Source organism: Aquarana catesbeiana, linkage group LG03, assembly GCF_042186555.1.
Source record: "Aquarana catesbeiana isolate 2022-GZ linkage group LG03, ASM4218655v1, whole genome shotgun sequence".
Classification (NCBI taxonomy): domain Eukaryota; kingdom Metazoa; phylum Chordata; class Amphibia; order Anura; family Ranidae; genus Aquarana; species Aquarana catesbeiana.
This window is the reverse complement of record NC_133326.1, coordinates 631,258,646-631,280,222: the sequence shown is the minus strand read 5'-3', so window position 1 is coordinate 631,280,222 and position 21,577 is coordinate 631,258,646. Positions and strand designations below refer to the sequence as shown.

Here is a 21,577-nt window from a genome sequence, read left to right as displayed (position 1 = left end):
GGTAATACAGGCCCAAGCCTGGTGGCACTGTAGATGACTGTTATTCAGCTTCATTCCAGAGCTATTCATTACTGTCATTATTTATACTGCCACAATAAACAAGATACTAAAACCTCAAGAACTGTGTCTGTCTCTCCTGGTTGGGTACCTGGGGCCAGGCCCCACCTACAAACTTGACAATTGTGTCCCAATGGTGCTTCTGCATTGTCATCCTTTCACATGCACCCCTGGTTGAGATCACAAGAGACCATACCTACACACCTTAGCCAGGCATAGTCTACTGTTATCACTAGAAAAGTCAGACCTGAGCAGTCATGTGCTGTTAGTATATGAGTACAAGAAGGGGCTGTGAGGAAGTGGTGAAGAAGAGCAGCACTGAGATTCAAAGAAAGGTTAAAGTAGAATTAAAGTTAATTTTTTTTTCCATTTTGAATAGAATAAGGGAGGGTTAAAACCCCTGGGAGATTTATTTTTTGCTGTATCCCATTGGGGAGATGTCCATTCACTTCCTGTCCCAGAGCCAAAACAGGAAGTGAGTGAAAATCCCTCCAAAGTGAGGGAATTCCTTCCCTGGTTGTCATCAGGGTCACTAGAAGTAGTGTCCCAGTTGGAAGATTTCCCTTCTATTCCTGTACTGGGGACAGCCCATAATCTAGGATTTTATTTCACTTTCTCTTTCAATGATAATGGTAAACAGGAGAAATAGAGAGGGTGAATCCCCCTAACGGGGGCACAGACTGCAATAAAAACCTGGCAGGTGATCTAATCCTTCTTTACTTGATCCAAAACTAAAAAAAAAAGTTTAGCCTTTAGTATTACTTTAACAAAGAGGTGGAAATAGTGTTTTATGAGAAAAATGCCATGTCAATTTTTTTTTATAGTGTTTTAGCAAACTAAATATTATTCACCTAGGGCTTTAAAAGTGATCTCCAGGCAAATATAACATACATAAATTATGCAGATCTTTATTGATTAGTACATCTTGACATGATTTATTTTTAAAGGCAAGTAGTATAAGTACCTAAATTTGACTTGGTATCAGCCTACTGCAGTTTCTGTACAGCAGAAAGTCGACTAAGAGAGAGATCAGCAGCACAAGAAGCCAATCAGCTGTGTTGCAGTGCTCAAAAGTTAACAAAGAACATGCTAATAGGAGGAGAGAGCAGAGTGATAGATATGAGCTCATATGTCTGCTGCTTCTCCTTTCAGTGTCCAGTTACAAGCTGGGGATAGGGGGAGGGGGGATACCACCTGTAAGTGTACCGACAGCAGATGAAAATCAGATCGTCTGCCCTGTCAGACAGGACAGCCGTGTAAATCTTAAAACCGGATGAACACAAATACAAATCCTTTGGCAGGTAAACAGTTCTCATATTGGTATTTCATGTGTACTGTATATTTAACCAATTGCCTGGAATTCAGCTTAAGAGCCCATTCACACAGGGGCAACACGACTTCCAGCACGACTTTGGGAGGCAACTTGGACACGACTTGAGTATGAATCACAGCACGACTTGGGGCAACTTACAACACAACTTGAAGTCGCCTCTAGGACAGGGAACTTTACAAGTGGCCAATCAGAGCTTATCAGCTGTGTGTGAGGAGGAGGGGGCTGGCTGTTTAGTGGAGGAAATTACTTTCTGTTTCCTTTCTGCTTCCTGTAAAGTTGCCTCAGTATGAACAGTGATCAGACTTGGAGGCAACTTCCATTGAAATCAATGGGTACAAGTTGCCTTCAAGTCGGATTGAAGTAGTACAGGAACCTTTTCTGAAGTCGGAGCGACTGCAGTAGTGTGCATTAAGACAGATCCATTCACTTACATTGATTTATTCATGTAGCGCGACTTGAGGAGACTAGGGGCGACTTGGGGCGACTTGAAGTCGGATCCAAAGTTGCCCCTGTGTGAATGGGCTCTTAATAATGAGTTTTAATTTTGTGGCAATTCAAAATATGTTTAAAAGAGTTTATCCTTTTGAGTAAGGATGAGATAAGGTTCTGACCGAATTCATTTCAGCCTAAAACCTGGTGAACCGTTACATGATAGCAGGCTGCTGGCCCAGTCCGCTGCAGTCATGAAATTCCCCACCCCACAGCCACATGTAACAATGGCCCAGTGATGCCGATGATAATATTGGCCTAATATGGCCACATGGCTATATGTGGTCATTGACACTATCCAAATATGGCAATGTGGCCATATTAGGTCAATGTTGTCTGTAGTATTTCCACAGCTACCTCCACAGCTACCACCATACCTCCCTAACTACCACCACCACCATACCTCCACAGCTACCACCATACCTCCACCACTACTACCATACCTCCATAGCCACCACTATACCACTGAACCACCACCTTACCTCCACAGCCATCACCAAACCTCCCCATCACTATACTCCCCTACTGTGCAATTTCTTTCATTTCTCTCTCTCTCTCTTATTTTCCACTGCTTTCAAAAGGTCTTCTCCTGCGCAATTGGTTTTCTTTCATCATTCTCGAGATATGGTGTGGGTTATCATTGGGCGATAGTCATTTTGATGGCAGTACCTTATAAAAAGATTCCACTAACTTCCATCTTAGGTACCCGCTGACGCCATGCCATTTTGAATCCCCCCGCTTGCCCCCCACTTTTGGGGCCTTTCCCATTTTGGTGATCTCTTCCACCCCCCATACCTGAGGAGGACTGCCCTTCGCTGGTGGCCATCTACTGCACCTGTCCATCGTTGAGGATCTACCTCAAATTGTTTTTACGGTTGGTGACCTGTTACGATACTTGTTTGATGTTCTCGGCATTACTTTTGTCATGTAAGTAGGTTGACTGTATACATTTATATTTTTTATTCCTTCCTTCCTTTCCCCCCTTTATTTTTTATTTTTTTTGCAGATTTGGGTTATTAACCGAAAAATTGCTTTACCTCCTGATAAAGTGAACTCTGTTTCACAAAACGAGCGGAGGAGCAATTTCACAGTATCTGTGAACACACTTGCTGGCAGTCACTTTTTAGTGCTATATATTGTAATGAATGTAATGCAGTTTTGTCATACATGTTGCCACTATGTGTGGTTTTTACATACTTCTATGTGAATAGTAAAGTTGTTCTATATTTTTATATAATGGTTTGACATTTTATTTGGCTAGATCCCTCAAAAGTCCCAAAGGGCACATTTTTTTCTGCATTTTGTACAGTCAATTTCGGGACTTGTTCAGGCCTGTTTATCTGTGCATCCTGGTCTACTTTCTTTATTTCCACCCCTTTGTTATGTACCGCTGCAGGGTGGGGAATTGCACACCCACAGCTGATTGGACCAGCGGCCTGCTATCAAGTGACAGTTTCCCACAGTTTTCCACTCAGTTTGGCTTGAACCTTAGCTCCTCCCTACTTATGAGTGGTTACAAGTCATCCTAATTTCAGCCTCGGCCCACACTATAAACCGCACCGCATTCCTGTTCATTTCACTTGCGATTCAGTGTGGTGTGATTTGAGCCTATCAATTTTGAATGGGCTTAAGTTACACCGTGTCACACCAAAGTCATACATGCACCAATTTTGGAACCACACTGCAACTGGATCGCATGGTACTTTTGTACCGTGTGATTCGGTGCAAGCAAATGCACTGCTTTTGCGACCTGCGCGTGGGGTGTCGTTAAGATTGCACTGACACCCACTGCAGATCACAAGGGCAGTGCGATTTGAATGCAGTGCGGGGAACGTGCACAGATTGCGGGGTTTCCTGCACTGCATTTTTGAAGCTAGGTTTATAAACTGCATGATGCTGCAAACAATTTAAAGGACAATATACAAATGAAGAACTGAAAATACATTTAAAATTACCTTTTTATTCTGATTGATGCAGGATTCCATATACCTTTGTTGCGTAGCGTTAGGCAAACACTCTTCATACAGTTCATGGTAAACAATAACATTAGTTAGTATCTTGTGTATAAGTCATCCTAACATCATTTAGGTATTCCTCCTACATGACAATGCTGGGGCTTGGTGATTGGTTGTCCATGCACACAATATTGCTTTGTGGGAGGGGTGTGTGCTTATTTTCTAGTCTTGCCTTTCTCAACCTTTGTACCCCGAGAAACCCTTGAATTAATTTTTAGGTGTCAGAGAACCTCTGCTTAAAATATTTATAACTACAGCTCATGGTACATTAGTCTGATCAGTAAGGTGTAGACAGTTTTAAATAAAAGAATAAAGAATAAGATGTGCCTAGTCTGTAACACCCCGGGTAGATCATTCTATTAGCCATGCTCTGTACCATAAATGTATTTTTGATAATAATCTTGAAATAAATTAATAATTTATCTAGAATACAGTAAAATAAGAAGTGGAAGTATAATGTGAAAATGCATGCACCCTTCAGTATTCTTTCTGTGTTTTTTTTAAAGATGAAGGGTTATGCCCTGTACACACGGTCGGACATTGATCGGACATTCCGACAACAAAATCCATGGATTTTTTCTGACGGATGTTGGCTCAAACTTGTCTTGCATACACACAGTCGCACAAAGTTGTTGGAAAATCTGATCATTCTGAACGCGGTGATGTAAAACACGTACCTGGGGACTATAAACGGGGCAGTAGCCAATGGTTTTCGTCTCTTAATTTATTCCGAGCATGCGTGGCACTTTGTGCATCGGATTTGTTTACACACGATCGGAATTTCCAACAACGGATTTTGTTGTCGGAAAATTTTATAGCAAGCTCTCAAACTTTGTGTGTCGGAAATTCCTATGGAAAATGTGTGATGGAGCCTACACACGGTCGGAATTTCCGACAACAGGGTCCTATCACACATTTTCCATCGGAAAATCCTATTGTGTGTACAGGGCATTAGAACCTATTTTTGATTTGTTACAAGAACAGGAAGTGAGTAGAAATTTTCCAGTTAACTGACTAGATATATTTTTTTGCTGCTACATCGAAATTAGGCCTTATTTGTCTACTTCAGTCTTTGCAAAGAATGCGCTCACTAGCATGGATGGTAGGCATATAGATAATCCTTGCAGACTCGTAATATATCCATAGCAGATAGGGTAGTACTAATACTACTACTAATATTACAGAAACATAGGACACAGGGGATTGTGTAGAATTTCCCCTTTTAAAAGTTGAGGATTTGTATTTCTTTCCATCCAGTCCCTAAACCTGCACTGTTCTGCCACACAGAACAGTGCTGCTTGTATTAAAATTATGTATTAGTAATTATAGAGCTGAATTCATTTCTGACTTTCATATCTGCCTGCATATTTGCTTTAATGTAAAAGAAGAATTGCACTTGCATAGCAATGGCTCAATTACAGGTCCTTCCACTGACCGATAAAGCTATAGTTAACTTGTTACATAAAAATAAAAAAAGCTGGTCCCCCTGCAGGTTTAAGTCTTAATGTACTAGTATGCACCACATACTAGCACATTATGACAGACTTATCTGTTAAAGGAGCTCTCCAGCACATCGCTGTGACAGCTCCCTCTGCGCTTCCATCTTCACCGGGTCTTCCTTCTGGGTGTCGTATCTCCAGCCGCTTGAATTGCTAGGTTGCAGTGACATCATTCCCACGCACAGGAGTCACATCGCTATGGCTCACAGAGCGGGCCATAAAAGTGATCTGAGCTGCGCAAGTGCAGCTCAGATGACCTTACCCGCTGACAGGCAGCAAGGATGTTTTTTAAAATCAAGTGTTTACTACCACTTTAACAGAAGAGTGTTGTTTCACTACTAAGATGTCAGCTGAGAGAAGAAAGAATACGTGTGGTAACCATCTGTGCATTCATGTTGGATCAGCAAGATTGATAGCACTCTATAGCAGCCATTATCTACCAGGTTTCCATAGAAATCTAAGGTTCCTCCAGAGGTTGAGACCCCCAATAAATGCTTAAGGGTCCCTGCTCAGGCTATCAAGGTCCGATGAGTTGAATGCTGCTGACTAATGAGGGTGCAGGCTGAGGAGAGGTCCGTCCAAATCCAAAGCACGCTGCAGAACCCTCCTCCAGAAGTTGCTAGGGGTTCTTCAAGCTATGATTGATTGGCCTATCATCTTGATGGTCCCTGGATAGTCTCATGTCCAATGCGACTCAGCAGAGCCAGCGGCTTCACACCAATGATGATTATAAGAGTTGGTAAGGGTGGCATTGAAACCACTTCTGTAAGGGGGAAATTCTTCCTACTAACCACCTTTGTAGGAGGCATTCTTCCATTGACCCCTAATAAATTGTTCTTAGCAGTGGGTTCTTGAGACTTACAAATTATTTTGAGGGTTCCTATGGGTTAAAAAGGTTGAGAAAGACTGCTACAGAAGATTATTTCTCAGTTAGCAGTCGGGGGAAATACAGTATATAGACTTGGGCCTGTAATCAAGCCATTGTTATTTCTTTTTTTAAATCTGGTAAAGATTTTGCAAAATGTATGTGTAGCCAAAACTTCTTTTTTTTTGTTTTGGATTCAGTAGGGAAGAGTTAAAACCATGTCATGTTATTTTTAACCATCTGTATCTCATTGGGTAAATGCCCTTTACTGTTTGTTCTAAAGATTCAGCAGAAAGTGAGAGGAAATCTCCTTAAAGTGGTAGTAAAGTCTTTTTTTGGACTTATACCTACAGGTAAGCCTATAATAAGGCTTACCTGTAGGTTCATTGAATATCTCCTAAACTTGCGGTGTTTAGGGGATATTCCCAATGGATGCAGCTGGTGAGGTCACCGACGCATGTGCTCTGAAGGTCTGGCATACCATGCCGGACCTTCAGAGCTCCATGCTACAGTCAACGGCTCCCGCGGGAAATGTGTGGGAGTGACGTCATCACGACTGCAGCCACTCATATGGCCAGAGCCCGCAAACCCAGGTAAAGATGGAAGCTCTGTCAGCACGCCATGCTGGAGGGCTTCGTTCTAAGGTCAGTATTTCATAATGTGCTAGTATGGGATGCATACTAACACATTATGCCATTGCCTTTGCAGGGGATTTTTTTTTCTTTTGGCCAGCTGCAGCTTACTACCGCTTTAAAAGAGGAACTTCCCTCCTATACATTTGACACCGAATCATGTGTTCCCCCTTCGAAAGAATTGCCCTTGCTTCTTGAGAGAACTCAAGCATTTTGGATTTCTACTCACTTTCTGTTTAGACAATGGTCCCCAGGGACATTTTACAACTATACCACACTATTCTAAACACATAACATACAGTACTTTAAAAGAGCGTTTTAGAAAATATGATAAGTGATGTCACCAAATAAAAGTTAAATTTTACATATTTTTTGGTTTAAATTAATTTCTACATTTATTTCTGACACTTGTGGTAAGCAGTATATTATCTAATACTCACCTATACAAGTATTGGAGATGGATATGAAACCATCTAAGCACAAACATTCAAATGAGCCCACTGTATTTTTACAGTACATGTTGGTACCACAGTTAGCAGTATTCTGTTTGCACTCATCGATATCTGTAGAGGGAAAACATTTTTTTTAATGATTACAGCTTCAGGAAATAGAGATCTCAAATAAAATCTCAAATTCCAGGCAAATATATTTCTATTGGTCAGTGAGGCCGCCCATTATATTGATGGGCCAGTAGGAATGCACAAGAGGCAGAAGAGTGACAACCTCCACCACAACCAGAAATAACCAGAAATAAAAAGATTGGGTTGGCTGAGACCAATGTGTATAGTCAGCTTTTCATTTGAGTCTTATCGCAGCTCTAATAAGATTTTGCAATTGCTTGTAAATGAGTGGCTAACAATGATAGAACAGCATCCTGCCTACTGCATCCTGTGTTTCTTAGCAATATACACAATCTAACTTTCCATGATATCTATATAATACTGGTAATATGTTTATTATTTATGTCAGTAAAATGAATATCCATCTTGGACAGTGTGTGTGTGTCTGTGAACTTAGTAAATAAGGTGTAGCTGATGCCACCAACCCTTATGTACTGGTTGAGGCGGCTGTGTTGAACTCCCTGGAAGCATTGAAATTCCTATTTCGTGGTCCCCACTCCCCATACTCACTAACACCTTCTATACTCACCACTCTTCGAGCTTGGGGGGCGGTCTCAAATGTGGGCATTATCCTAAGCGAGCCGTTTCCCCCAATTGCCCCCCCCCCCCCCCAATTTACTCCAAATTTAATATTAAGATGATATCCCAGGTAGTTGTCAATCAATTCCTGGCTTCCTTATCCCTATTGTCCTCCAACTTTAAGGTTCCAGAGTCTTATTTTTTTTCCTTATTCTCAAATTCAACTTTCCCATGTCTTTGGTAGCCAATTCTCCCACTCTGTCCCTCAAGTTGTACAGTCAGCACTAGAGTATATACTAAGGTCAGACTGTACCTCCCGGTTATACTCTCATCTAGTCATGGTGTCACTGCCTGTCCTAGAGGGTCTTAGGGCCTGATGGCAACAGGATATTCCGGATCTTGACACTCATGACTGAGAAGATATATGGGACTTTCCCTTTGGTCCCTAGTTTCTCTAAGAGAATGCCTAATTCAGTTTTAATTGGTTCACCGTGCATACTTTGCCCCTTACAGGTTGAATAAAATGAACTCCAGCTCCTCCCCCAAGTGCTGGCTGTGTGGAGGGGCCCCCGGGAGATTTTACCCATATTTTTTGGGCCTGCCCAGTCATTGTCAAGTTCTGGGAGGAAGTAATAGCTCTTATCCATCTGGTTTGTGCCACAATTCTGCAACCCTCCATGTCTATATGTATTTTGGGTCTGATTGAACATTTAATTTCTCCTGTGGCAGGGCACACTCTAGTTGGCTTGCTTTTGTTTTATGCCAGAAAAGCCATTGCACTCCATTGGAGAAAACCCTCATCTCCACCCCTTACCTTTTGAAAACAACTAGTTAACAACTGCTTGCCTCTCTATAAAGATACATATGCCAACAGAGGCTGCCCTAAAAAGTATGACAAGATCTGGTCTAAATGGTTAGCCGAGACCTCCATGGCCGCTGATGTGCCCTCTACTTGAATGTCTGTTGCCTTAATGTCAAGTCATTTAGACTTTCACCATTTCTGTTGTGTATGTTAATACTCATGATATTCATCGGCCTAAGGGAGCCAGGCCTTTTCTCTAATTGGTCTTGCTGATTACATTTCTAATGAATATTGTACTCTGCATCCCCTGCGAGGGTCACCCTGTTATGTTTGGATTTGTGTATGTGTTTGTTACATGTTTATGACATTGAAACCAATAAAAAGATTTTTCAAAAATAAAAGAAAAAAACAAAGTGAACAATCACGGTAGAAAGTGATCTTTTGTAGCATCAGCCTTGTTGTTTCTTTCCACTACAAAATAGTAGGAGGAAGAAAGATATTTTATCAGATTTCCCTTAGAGCCTGTTCATGTCTAGTGTGCTTTACATCTACAATGGGAGGTAATGGCATTCATTTTAAAGGATACCCCGATGCACATATATAACACACCAGAGTTAGAAAGTAGTGCACCGCAATGTGGGTTGAGTTGCAATAAGATGAAAAATAAAATCTGCAGGGGTTATTTCTGCTGTGTTGGGGCTCATTCAAAATGAATAGGCTGCCAGCTGCCTTTCCACTCTTGGAGGTATAAATGCCCCACGGATGCTTTACACTCAGACAACAAGGTATATGAAGGTATGCTACTCTGATCCTGATTCCACATTTTTTTTAAATAATCTCCATAAACGCTAAAGCACCTAACCACCCAAGTATAAGGAAAGAAATTCAAACATTAGAAGGGGAGGTGAGTTTTCTTCAAGATTCACTTTTTAGAAATGAAGACTGTTCCTCTTTCTCTCATTTGAAAATTCCACATATACTCATGGAGAATGCCTCAACAAAAAGAGGGGAGTGATAATAGTGGTTAAAAATACACTGGCTTTCCTGCCTTTTCATCTGGACATTAACAAAGAATGTTGCTATTTAAAACTGAAGTGCCAATAATATCATAATATATCAATAATGCCGCAACACTGTCTATACACCCAACAATGGCCAACTGTGGTTTATTAACAAACTTTTCCACAAAATCAAGAATCTGGATTCCTCCTATGGAGAGGGCAGTGGCCCTAAACTTAATTCTACATCCTTTTTTTAAAAAAAAGATATCTGTTGTTGTCAGTATGCCTCTGAACAAGATATTTGTTTCCACTTTCTTTCCTCTCCCCCCCTCCCAAGAATTGATATGTTCCTTACAGACAAATCAACTTTACAGAAAATAAAATCTATGAAAAGACTATGTCGTCCAAGTACACTGAGGCATACTGCCGGTGAGGTCGTAAAATCCTATCCATTGCTCGCTGGAACATGGCTGGAGCAGTTTGCAATCCAAAAGGCATTCTTTTGTACTGAAAACTCCCCTCTGGGGTAGAAAAAGCAGTTTTCTCTCTAGCAGCCTTAGTCAACGGGATTTGCCAATATCCCTTGGTAAGGTCTAATGTAGTGATATACCTGGCTGGACCTAGTCTCTCAATAAGCTCATCTACCGGGGGCATGGGGTAGGCATCAAACCGTGAAACTTCATTAAGTTTCTGGAAATCATTGCAGAATCGCAAAGTCCCTTTGGGCTTCGGTACCAACACAATCGGGCTCGACCACTCACTCTGCGATTCTTCAATAATCTCCAGGTCTAACATCTTCTTCACTTCCTCTGAAATGGCCTTCCTTTGAGCCTCTGGGATGCGGTAGGGCCGGACAAAAACTTTGACTCCTGGTTCCGTAATAATGTCGTGCTCTATGACACTAGTGAGCCCTGGCAAGTCTGAAAATGTCTCTTTATTTCTCTGCAAGAACTCCTTTGCCTGCTGTCAAGGGCTTTAACAAGTTTACATGATATATCTGATATGGTTTCCTCTTGTCTGGCTGGTGGACTCTATAATTTACCTCTCCCACTTTTTCTACAAATTCAAAGGGGCCTTGCCATCTGGCCAAGAATTTACTTTCCACAGTGGGAATCAACACCGCTACTCGATCCCCCACTTGGAAGTGCCTTATTTTAGCAGCCCTATTTTAGACCCATTGTTGAGCCTCCTGGGCTTTTTGCAAATGTTCCTGGGCTAGTGGCATCACAGTAAGGATCCTCTCCTGCATTTGGGAGACATATTTAAGAACACTCTTATGCTGAATAGGTTCACTTTCCCATTCCTCTTTAACAAAGTCCAGTAGTCCGCGAGGTCTCCGCCCATATACCAACTCAAAGGGCGAAAACCCAGTGGAGGCCTGGGGCACTTCCCGGATAGCAAACAGGAGAGCTGGTAACAGGCAGTCCCAGTTTTTCCCATCCCTTTGTACCACTCTCTTGAGCATAGACTTAAGGGTCTTATTAAAATGTTCTACCAACCCATCTGTTTGGGGATGGTAGACCGATGTGCGCAGCTGTTTAGTCCGGAACAGCTTTCATACATCAGCCATAACCCTTGACATAAATGGGGTGCCCTAGTCTGAGTATTTCCTTGGGTAAACCAGTCCGTGTAAACAACTGGAATAATTCCCGGGCAATAGCCTTAGAGGAGGTATTCCGCAGAGGTAGCACCTCAGGATATCGGGTGGCATAGTCGAGGATCACCAGTATGTAGGAGTGACCTCGAGCCGACTTTACCAAGGGACCCACAATATCCATGACTATCCTCTTGAATGGGACCTCAATTATGGGCAGGGGGACCAAAGGGCTCCGGAAGTGGTTTACCGGAGTGGTCAACTGACAGGTGGGACAAGAGGTACAGTACCTCCCTACCTCTGCTTTCAGACCTGGCCAATAAAACCAGTCAGTGATCCGTGCCTCCGTCTTTTCAACTCCCAGGTGTCCCCCTAAAACATTGTCATGGGCCAGATCCAGGACCTTGCGTCTATACTGTTGGGGTACCAATAATTGTTCTACCGCGTTCTCTCACTTTGGTAACCTGATATAGCAACTCATTAGATATTGCGAAGTGTGGCCACCGCTCATTCGCACCTGGCTCTTGGGGAACCCCCTTTACTACTATAATCTGTTCCTGTGCACGGGCCAAGGTGGGGTTCTGCATCTGGACAGTACCAAATGCACAATGGGGAACATCCAAATCTGGCAGGGCAGGGGTAGAGGCCACTTCCTCATCCTCTTCCCCCAGCATTACCTGAAGTAGGGAAGGTCCCCCCCCAGTGTTCATGTAGATCTGTGAACCACACATCTTGACATCCTTAACAGTATCAGCACTACTTTCATCACCATTAACCAAATCATTAGCATTTTCATCATCTGGATCCACATTAAGAACCTTTGGCATTCCAGGGTTATTCCCCTCAACAGCAGGAACAGAGGGACTAGTTTCTCTCCAGTCTCTGGATTGTTCAGGTAGTTCTCCTTGTCCCCACAGTTTAGCAAATAATGGACAGTCTCGTCCTATGATAACATCATGTACCAAGTTCTTTACCACCCCCACCTCTTGAGTACCAGTGCCACATGCTGTGGAGATGGACACGGAGATGAGAGGGTACTCTCTAGTGTCCTGGTGAATGCACACAACCCGTAAAGTTTTGCTTACCGGACCGATCTTCCCAATAACTGTGAACCAGGGTTACCATGCTTCCGGAGTCCAGCAAAGCCCAGGCAGGGAGGTGGTTCACTTGGACTTCACATTCAAATTTCCCTTCACCAAGGTCAAGATGTGTTGTACATTATGGGCATAAAAAGACCCCCTTTCGAAGAACTCCGCATTCCATTGGCTCCTCTTGCAGTGGGCCCGGGTATGCCTCCAGGAATGACATTGCCAACATTGTACATCCCCTCCTCTCTGAATAGGAGCAGATCGCTGAGGGGGTACCGGTAGTGACTCTTGACCTTCCGGGGTGTTGGTTCCAGGGCTCCGGGGGAAGTCCTTTTGAAGAGAGGCATAGGATCAAATAGGCCGTAGCAGACTGGGCCCTTGGCGCTTGGTAGGGCCAAGCAGATCCTCCACCACTGTATACCGTTCCACCATCTCAACAAGGAGTTTCACTGTTTTGGGGTCTCCATGGCTGACCCACCGCTGAAGATCGTCTGGCAGCGACCTTAGGTATCGGTCCAGCACGACCCGCTCCACGATTTGGGGGCCGGACAACACTTCGGGCTGCAGCCATTTTTTTTACCAGTTGCTCCAGGTCCACTGCATTTGAGACCGGGGTGGCCGATCTGGACAATACTTCCATTGGTGCACTTGTTGGGCCCGAACGGCCGTAGTCACCCCCAAACAAGCCAGTATTTCTGCCTTTAGTTTTTGATAATCTTTAGCGTCATCCGGTGGTAGATTGAAGTAGCCTTTTTGAGTATCTCTGGTTAGGAAAAGAGCAATTAGGCCGGCCCACTGGTGCTGGGGCCATCCTTCTCTCTCTGCCATCCTCTCAAATGTAGCAAGAAATGCCTCTACATCATCACTCAGGGACAACTTCTGCAGAAAATGGCTTGCCCTCACGGTCACCTGGTTGCCAGGGGCAACAGCAGCTTGTTCACGGCCCTGAGAAAGCTCCTGCACTGCTTCTTTTAAGGCAGTCACCTGAGCCTGCATAACCCCTTGCTGGGTCGCTTGGCCTTTTGGCTAAGATCAAGTATAGTATCTGTTCTTATCAGTTGCCAGAGGAGGCGCTATGTCACTCCCGAGTGTGGGAAGGGCAGTTGCAAATCCAATGGTGTCATTGCACCTGGAAGGGCGGTTTCGGTAGTGTCTCAGGTCTGGGCGTCCGTAGAGGCGTCAGCGAGGTCGAGTCTGAGCCGTCTGGAAGGGTGCTCCTGGTGAGGATGGGTGCTGCATCTGGGTCTGACCAAAGGGTCAGGTCCTTGGCCTTCTGGCCTAGATTGGGGTAGTTCTAGCTCCAGACAGTTTTTCGGGAGAGAACACCGCACCTCCTTTTGAGGGGGGGAGGAGTGGTTAGTACTTCCCGAATGTAATTAGGTAGGAGTGATGGGAGCGACGGTGGAGCCTGATGGTAAAGGGCTCTCACCAAACTCTCAGAACTTCAGACCTTCCTGCCTGGGGTGGGGGCTGCTGTGGTCTGGGTCGTTGGTCAGGGTTAGTACTGAAAGCCTATGGTGTATGTGCCCCTGGAGTGGCAGTCCAGGGGTGCCATAACATCACTGTGAGGGTCACTTTGATTTGTGGGACCACGGTCACTGCACTATATACACGCTTTTTTTAGCACCTGCCTCCTGGGCCGGGCCTTTTGGCTGGGACCGGAGGAACTTATTACTCCTGGCCGGAGGGCCTGGCCATTGTATTGCACAATGGCCACCTTTTCACTCTCCTCTACTTCCTTCTCCCCCACTTTCTTTTATTTATTTCCTTTGTGTATACACGGTTTGTTGCACTGTGTGACTGGTAGGGTTGCAGGTCCTTGGGCCTGCCCTGAAAGTCTTGGGAGGGGGTGGTCATGGCCTTTTGGCTTAGTTTGCTCTCTCATGGGGTCTCCCTTTGGGGAGAGTACTTGGGTGGGTCTGTTTCGGCAGATCCTCCAGAGAAAGGGGTTCGTCTGATTTCAGCCAGGTGGACCAAGTGTAAGTACCCTTGTCCCTGTCAGGAACCTAACGCCCCTGGGGATTCAGGGCTAGGCCCTCTGATTTTAGAGGGCTTGTGTACCCGTTGCACTTTTTTGTGTTTCACTCTTTATGTGTGTGCACATTTTTTTGGCACCGGGTGAAGTTTTTGAATGTGTTTCACATGCCATGGACTTAAAAAAAAAAAAAAAAACCCTTGCTGGGTCGCTTGCTGGACTGCCAATTGGGCCACCAACAGGCAAGTATTTTCTTGCTGCAGAGCCAGCGCCTCTTTGTGGTGCGTTTGTTGTACCTCCAGCTGGGTTGCTAAGCGCTGATTAGCTTCCTCATGGCGAGTCTGCGCTTGCATATTAGCCAGGGACAGCTGTTTAATTAGCTCCTCCATTGTTTCAGCTTCAGCGTTTGTGCGGCTTTAACCCAGGACATAAATCCACTGTACTATCCCTTTAAATGTCAGTTTAATTCCAATGCAAAAACAGCAAGAAAAAAATGCCTGTTACTTTGTCCTGCCCCACATACTGCACCAGTTGTAAAGTTCGGGGAACCAGTTAGATCGCAGGACACAGACTTTTCAGTCAAAAGGAGGTTTATTAAACTTAAATAGCTTCACAGCAGCAAAACAAAAGAAAGAGATTTCAGTCTCACCGACTTGCAGAGTCCAGAACTGCTATCGCAGTTTAAACAGTCCTTGGGTTTTGTTGCAGGTAACTTCCCCTGCCAGGAGGCTTTCAGGCAGGACACTGCCGTTCACTTTTGTCGCTGCACACAAAACCACCATCCACAGTCTCCTCTACACTCCTCCACACTCACCTATAACTTCCTGTCTTGTTTTAAACCCACTTCCTCTGAGAGATGAGTTAACCCTTTTTGTTCCCTTAAAGGGACCACAGTCCAAACAGAGGGGAAATATAGCGTCCTTCCAGGACCCAGCCACGGCGTCCTGTACAATCCATATAAGATAAAAGCTTGTAAGAGGTTGGGGATGGAAGTGTGGGGTTGTGTTAGGAAGAACAACAAGTCATCAGCATAAGCTGCTATCTTATATTCTCTATTTCCTACAAGAAAGCCAGTAACAGATCGTGTCCAGTTAATAGTAAAGATAAACTGCTCCAAAGATAAAATAAAAAGCAAGGGCGATAATGGGCATCTTTGTCTGGTGCCATTATGAATCATCGCTGGGCTAATAAAGTACCGTTCATTTTTACATGTGCTGAAAGATTATGGTATAGGGAAGAAATCCAAGTTAGCATGTGGGGCTTCCCTCCTTGGACAGGAGAAGGCCTTCAATTTTGTTTACATGAGCGTTACCAGTCATGAACCCCACCTGTTCAGGTCCAATACTTTTAGAAAGAAAAGGTCTCAAACGGTTTGCCAGTATCTTAGCTGGGATCTTTGAATCAAGATTTAGCAATGAAATTGGCTGATAACTAGCACAATCAGTGGGGTCTTTTTCAGGTTTCGGGATTACAGAAACATGAGCTATCAGAAAGGATTTTGAGACTGGAGGTGAGTCTCTTAAGCAATTCAAGGCCTGTAGGAGAGGGATTTGAATCAGTGGAAGGAATGTCTCCCAATAAAGAGCAGTAGACTTTTCCCAGGTTTCAGCTCTTTAATTGTAAGCAAGACCTCCTCTTCCTCAAACAGTCTTTCTAACGACTCCGTATCTGTCTCCGAGAATTTGGGCATGCCACTCTGAGTGAGGTAGTTGGTAATAATTTGAGATCTATCTCCCTGAAAGGTTGGGGTCTATACGCATGCGGGAGATTGTATAATTTGGTATAATAGTTGTGGAATGTCAACAAATTTATTTCCGTAGAACGTGTCCTGGATGATGATTTAATGGCTAAAATGTTAGAAGTCAGTGTAGTCTCTTTCAGGACCCTTGCCAATAGTTTTCCACTTTTTGTTCCCATGTTCATAATACATACCTTTCTTATAGAAAAGCTTACGTTTTGCTTTCAAGTCCAGTAATTGTCTAAGTTCTTTCCTAGTTTCCATCAGTTCGACAGCTATAGATGCCTCAGTGGACTGTTTATGAACTGCTTCAAAGCAGGCTATTTTGGAGGCCAAATTCACCAATTTACATTCCGAGGCCTTTTTATGTTGGGCATCCATACTGATGAACTCTCCTCGGAATACACACTTGTGTGCCTCCCAAATTGTCAAAGGAGAGAGTTCTACTGAACTATTAGTAGCAAAATATAAATGGAATGCCTCTGTAGCCTTCTGCAAAGAAGTGGAATCTGTGAGCAGGGTAGGATTTAGCCTCCAAGAGCATTGCCTGGTTTGAATGTCTGGAAAATGAGAAATGGATATGGGAGCATGATCTGAAATAGTTTGTATTCCTATGTGGGCCTCCTGAAGTAAAGTTAAATCTCTCTGAGAAAGGAAAATGTAGTAAATTCTAGAGTGTTTGTTATGGGGTGCAAAGAAATATGTAAAATCTCTGCCCCGTCCTCGTTTATATACAGTAACCGCTGTCCTCCACTTGCCCTGTCTTTTGGCAAGAATGGAGCCGAGGGCCAGGCATTTTTCTTTCGGCAGGATTACTTAATTAATGATTTACTTAACCACTTCCCGACCGGCGCACGCCGATGTACGTCGGCAGAATGGCACGGCTGGGCAAATGGGTGTACCTGTAAGTCCCATTTGAATTCCCCGCCGTGCCAATGCGTGCGCGCCAGCCGGGAGCTCCGTGAGTCGGGTCGCGGGATACCCGCGATCGCCTCACGGAGAGGACGAACGGGGAGATGCTGATGTAAACAAGCATCTCCCCGTTCTGCCTAGTGACAGTGTCACGGATCTCTGCTCCCTGTCATCGAGAGCAGAGATCAGTGACGTGCCACAGCTAGCCCATCCCCCCTACAGTTAGAGCACATCCCTAGTACTGACTTAACCCCTTCCCACCCCCTAGTGGTTAACCCCTTCACTGCCAGTGTCATTTACACAGGAATCAGTGCATTTTTATAGCACTGATTGCTGTATAAATGACAATGGTCCCAAAAATGTGTCAAAAATGTCCGATGTGTCCGCCATAATGTTGCTGTCACAATAAAAATCACTGATCGCCGCCATTACTAGTAAAAAAAATAATGATTAATAAAAATGCCATAAAACTATCCCCTATTTTTTAAACGCTATAACTTTTGTGCAAACCAATCAATAATCGCTTATTGCGATTTTTTTTTTACCAAAATATGTAGAAAAATATGTATTGGCCTAAACTGAGGGAAAAAAAAATGTCTTTTTAATTATTTTTTGGGGATATTTATTATAGCAAAAAGTAAAAAATAATGCATTTTTTTTAAATTGACGCTATGTTTTGTTTATAGCGCAAAAAATAAAAAACGCAGAGGTGATCAAATACCACCAAAAGAAAGCTCTATTTGTGGGAAAAAAAGGACGTCAATTTTGTTTGGGAGCCATGCCGCACGACTGCGCAATTGTCAGTTAAAGCGACGCAGTGCCGAATCGCAAAAAGTGCTCTGGTCAGGAAGGGGGAAAATTCTTCCGGGGCTGAAGCGGTTAATTGATGATGAATTTATATTGTGAAGCTTTTTTTGTCTGTTTGTTGCCTTTTTTGCTTTTCATTAAAAGGACTTGTCAAAAAAAGTTTTTGATTTTATTTACTTTTTTATGTGAATGTGTAGGGGCACTATGTGCCCCCCTTACTTAGTGGTAAGGTGGTATCTGAGTGCTCCCTTATTGGTAAAGGGGGCTTACAGATTCCAATAAGCTACCTTCCTGCAGATCCCCACAACCCAACCACCTGGCCAGGGTTGTGAGAATAGGCCCTTGTCCTTGTCACCCCCCATGTTAAGGGCATAGGACCTGGTGTGGTTCAGGAGGGAGTTGCACACTAGAATTTAGGGGGACCTCATATCCTCCTTAACCACTTCCCGACCACCTCACGCAGATATACTGCGGCAGAAGGGCACATACAGGCAGATTAATGTACCTGTACGTTGCCCTTTAAGAGACAGCTTGTGGGCGATCGTCTCACTGTGAGGAAGAACGGGGAGATGCTAATGTAAACAAGCATCTCCCCATTCTGCCTAATGACACTGTCACTGATCACAGCTCCCTGTAATTGGAAGTGGTGATCAGTGACGTGTCACACACAGGCTCTACCCCCCACAGTTAGAATCACTCCTAGGACACACCTAACCCCTACAGCGCCACCTAGTGGTTAACCCCTTCACTGCCAGTGACATTTTTACAGTAATCAATGCAATTTTTTAGCATTGATCGCTGTATTAATGCCAATGGTCCCAAAAATGTGTCAAAATTGTCCGATGTGTCCGCCATAATGTCGCAGTCACGATAAAAATCGCTGATCGCCGCCATTACTAGTAAAAAAAAAAAAAATTATCAATAAAAATGCCATAAAACTATCCCCTATTTTTTAGACGCTATAACTTTTGCGGAAACCAATCAATAAACGCTTATTGCGATTTTTTTTACCAAAAATATGTAGAAGAAAACGTATCAGCCTAAACTGAGGACAAAGAATGTTTTTTTATATATTTTTTGGGGATATTTATGATAGCAAAAAGTAAAAAATAATGCGTTTTTTTTCAAAATTGTCGCAATTTTTTTGTTTATAGCACAAAAAATAAAAACCGCTTCAGGTGATCAAATACCACCAAAAGAAAGCTCTATTTGTGGGAAAAAAAGGACATCAATTTTGTTTGGGAGCCACGTCGCACGACCGCTCAATTGTAAGTTAAAGCGAAGCAGTGCCGAATCTCAAAAAGTGCTCTGGTCAGGAAGGGGGTAAATTCTTCCGGGGCTGAAGTGGTTAAAATGTATACCAGTTCTAAATGTCCTGGTGTGAATTAAATGAGGGCCTTCAAAGCTGATTTTTTAAACTATCCAGAAAAAAATGCCTTTATGGCCAGGGATTCACAGCCATGTAAGTGAATATGCCCGGTGACGTCACTGGTTGTTAAGGACTCTGTGGTTCTTGCATGTACAAGTACCTTACAGTACCTTAACCATTGTCATGTATAATAGCGGAAGTAATACTGCCATTGTACATGATCTGGCTCCCACTTAAGGGGTAAGTGCTCGAGTGATTGTCCAAATGCCAAAACAGGCACAGTTTGGTCTAGACCAGTGGTCTCCAAACTGCGGCCCTTTGCATTCCTTTATCAGGCCCTTGGACTACTATTCATCCCACTGATACGAGACACTTTTCTTCCCACTGACACCAATAATAGGGCATAATTCCTGTCCCTGACACCAACAATGGGGTACTATTCCCCCCCCCCCCCCCCCACCAAAAGAAAGCTCTATTTGTGGGAAAAAAAGGACATCAATTTTGTTTGGGAGCCACGTCGCACGACCGCTCAATTGTAAGTTAAAGCGAAGCAGTGCCGAATCTCAAAAAGTGCTCTGGTCAGGAAGGGGGTAAATTCTTCCGGGGCTGAAGTGGTTAAAATGTATACCAGTTCTAAATGTCCTGGTGTGAATTAAATGAGGGCCTTCAAAGCTGATTTTTTAAACTATCCAGAAAAAAATGCCTTTATGGCCAGGGATTCACAGCCATGTAAGTGAATATGCCCGGTGACGTCACTGGTTGTTAAGGACTCTGTGGTTCTTGCATGTACAAGTACCTTACAGTACCTTAACCATTGTCATGTATAATAGCGGAAGTAATACTGCCATTGTACATGATCTGGCTCCCACTTAAGGGGTAAGTGCTCGAGTGATTGTCCAAATGCCAAAACAGGCACAGTTTGGTCTAGACCAGTGGTCTCCAAACTGCGGCCCTTTGCATTCCTTTATCAGGCCCTTGGACTACTATTCATCCCACTGATACGAGACACTTTTCTTCCCACTGACACCAATAATAGGGCATAATTCCTGTCCCTGACACCAACAATGGGGTACTATTCTCCCCCCCCCCCCCCGATATCAAAGATGCAATACGGTTTACTCCCACTGATGCTAGAAAAAAATTCTATTCCCACTAGCCACAGTCTGGCCCCCCTAAAATCTGAAGGACAGTAAACTGGCCCTTTGTGATCACAACTTTTATGATTAGGCTTTCTATCTGCTAGGAAAACATTATATCTGGTTGCTACATTCTAATAGATCATAATTTTGTAAAGTTTATGCAGCATGGACTGTGACCAATAAATACAGCTTTAAAGTGTATGTACTGTAATTTTAGAATCTGTTTTTCAGTATGTTTGGCATTATGTCTTGCTGTTCACACATGGGGCAGGGGATAGCAAAACATGACTTTGGCACATATACAGTATCAAAAAAACATACAACTCTCCATAATAGCAATCGCTGGTACTTTGGTGCTTACAAAAGGCCTGTTTGGCTTAAAAGATTAAATGCTTTCATATTTGAGGCTGTCAGCTGTAAAGCAAGGGTAATGGTGGCAGCCCTGAAATACAACCTGTACCTTCAAAAACAGGTTAGCAATAGCTGCTTCAATATTCATTTTAACTTCAGTTAATTTTTTCTTCTTCTTCTTTTTCTTTTTTTTTCACAGCTACTTTAGGTTCTCGAAATACATTAGGAATGCTTACAAATAGGGTATTAAGGTGCCATTAGTCAAAGAAATTTCAAAGAATGAATTAAATGAACCCTTTATTCCAGAAAATGTTACAGATTTGTATTCAGCCCCCTTTACTCTGATACCCCTAACTAAAATTTAGTGGAACCAATTGTCTTCAGAAGTCACCTAATTAGTAAACAGAGTCCACCTGTGTGTAATTTATTCTCAGGATAAATACAGCTGTTCTGTGAAGCCCTTAGAGGTTTGTTAGTGAACCTTACAGCATTATGAAGACCAAGGAACACACCAGACAGGTCAGAGATAAACTTGTGGAGAGGTTTAAAGCAGAGTTAGGTTATAAAAAAAATACCCCAAGCACTGTCCGAAAATGGAAACAGTACGGCACAACTGCAAACCTACCAAGACATGGCCGTCCACCTAAACTGACAGGTCGGGCAAGGAGAGCATTCATCAAAGAAGCAGACAAGAGGCCCATGTTACGCACGTATGTGTGCATTTGCGCATTTGTATGTGCGCTAATGTGCATAGAAAAGCTCATAGATATGT

The 21,577-nt window shown here is 43.4% G+C and overlaps 1 protein-coding gene across 1 annotated transcript in view; it reads right to left on the bottom strand.

Annotated features, from left to right (window-relative positions):
* Nucleotides 1–21,577, bottom strand: part of LOC141133221 (adhesion G protein-coupled receptor E3-like) — a 348,306-nt gene that overhangs the window by 72,323 nt on the left and 254,406 nt on the right. The window contains exons 9-10 of the mRNA XM_073622460.1: nucleotides 7,331–7,453; nucleotides 3,835–3,896 (exon numbers count right to left, since the gene is read on the bottom strand). Coding sequence (XP_073478561.1) covers nucleotides 3,835–3,896; nucleotides 7,331–7,453 — 185 coding nt within the window. The remainder of the gene's footprint in view (nucleotides 1–3,834; nucleotides 3,897–7,330; nucleotides 7,454–21,577) is intronic.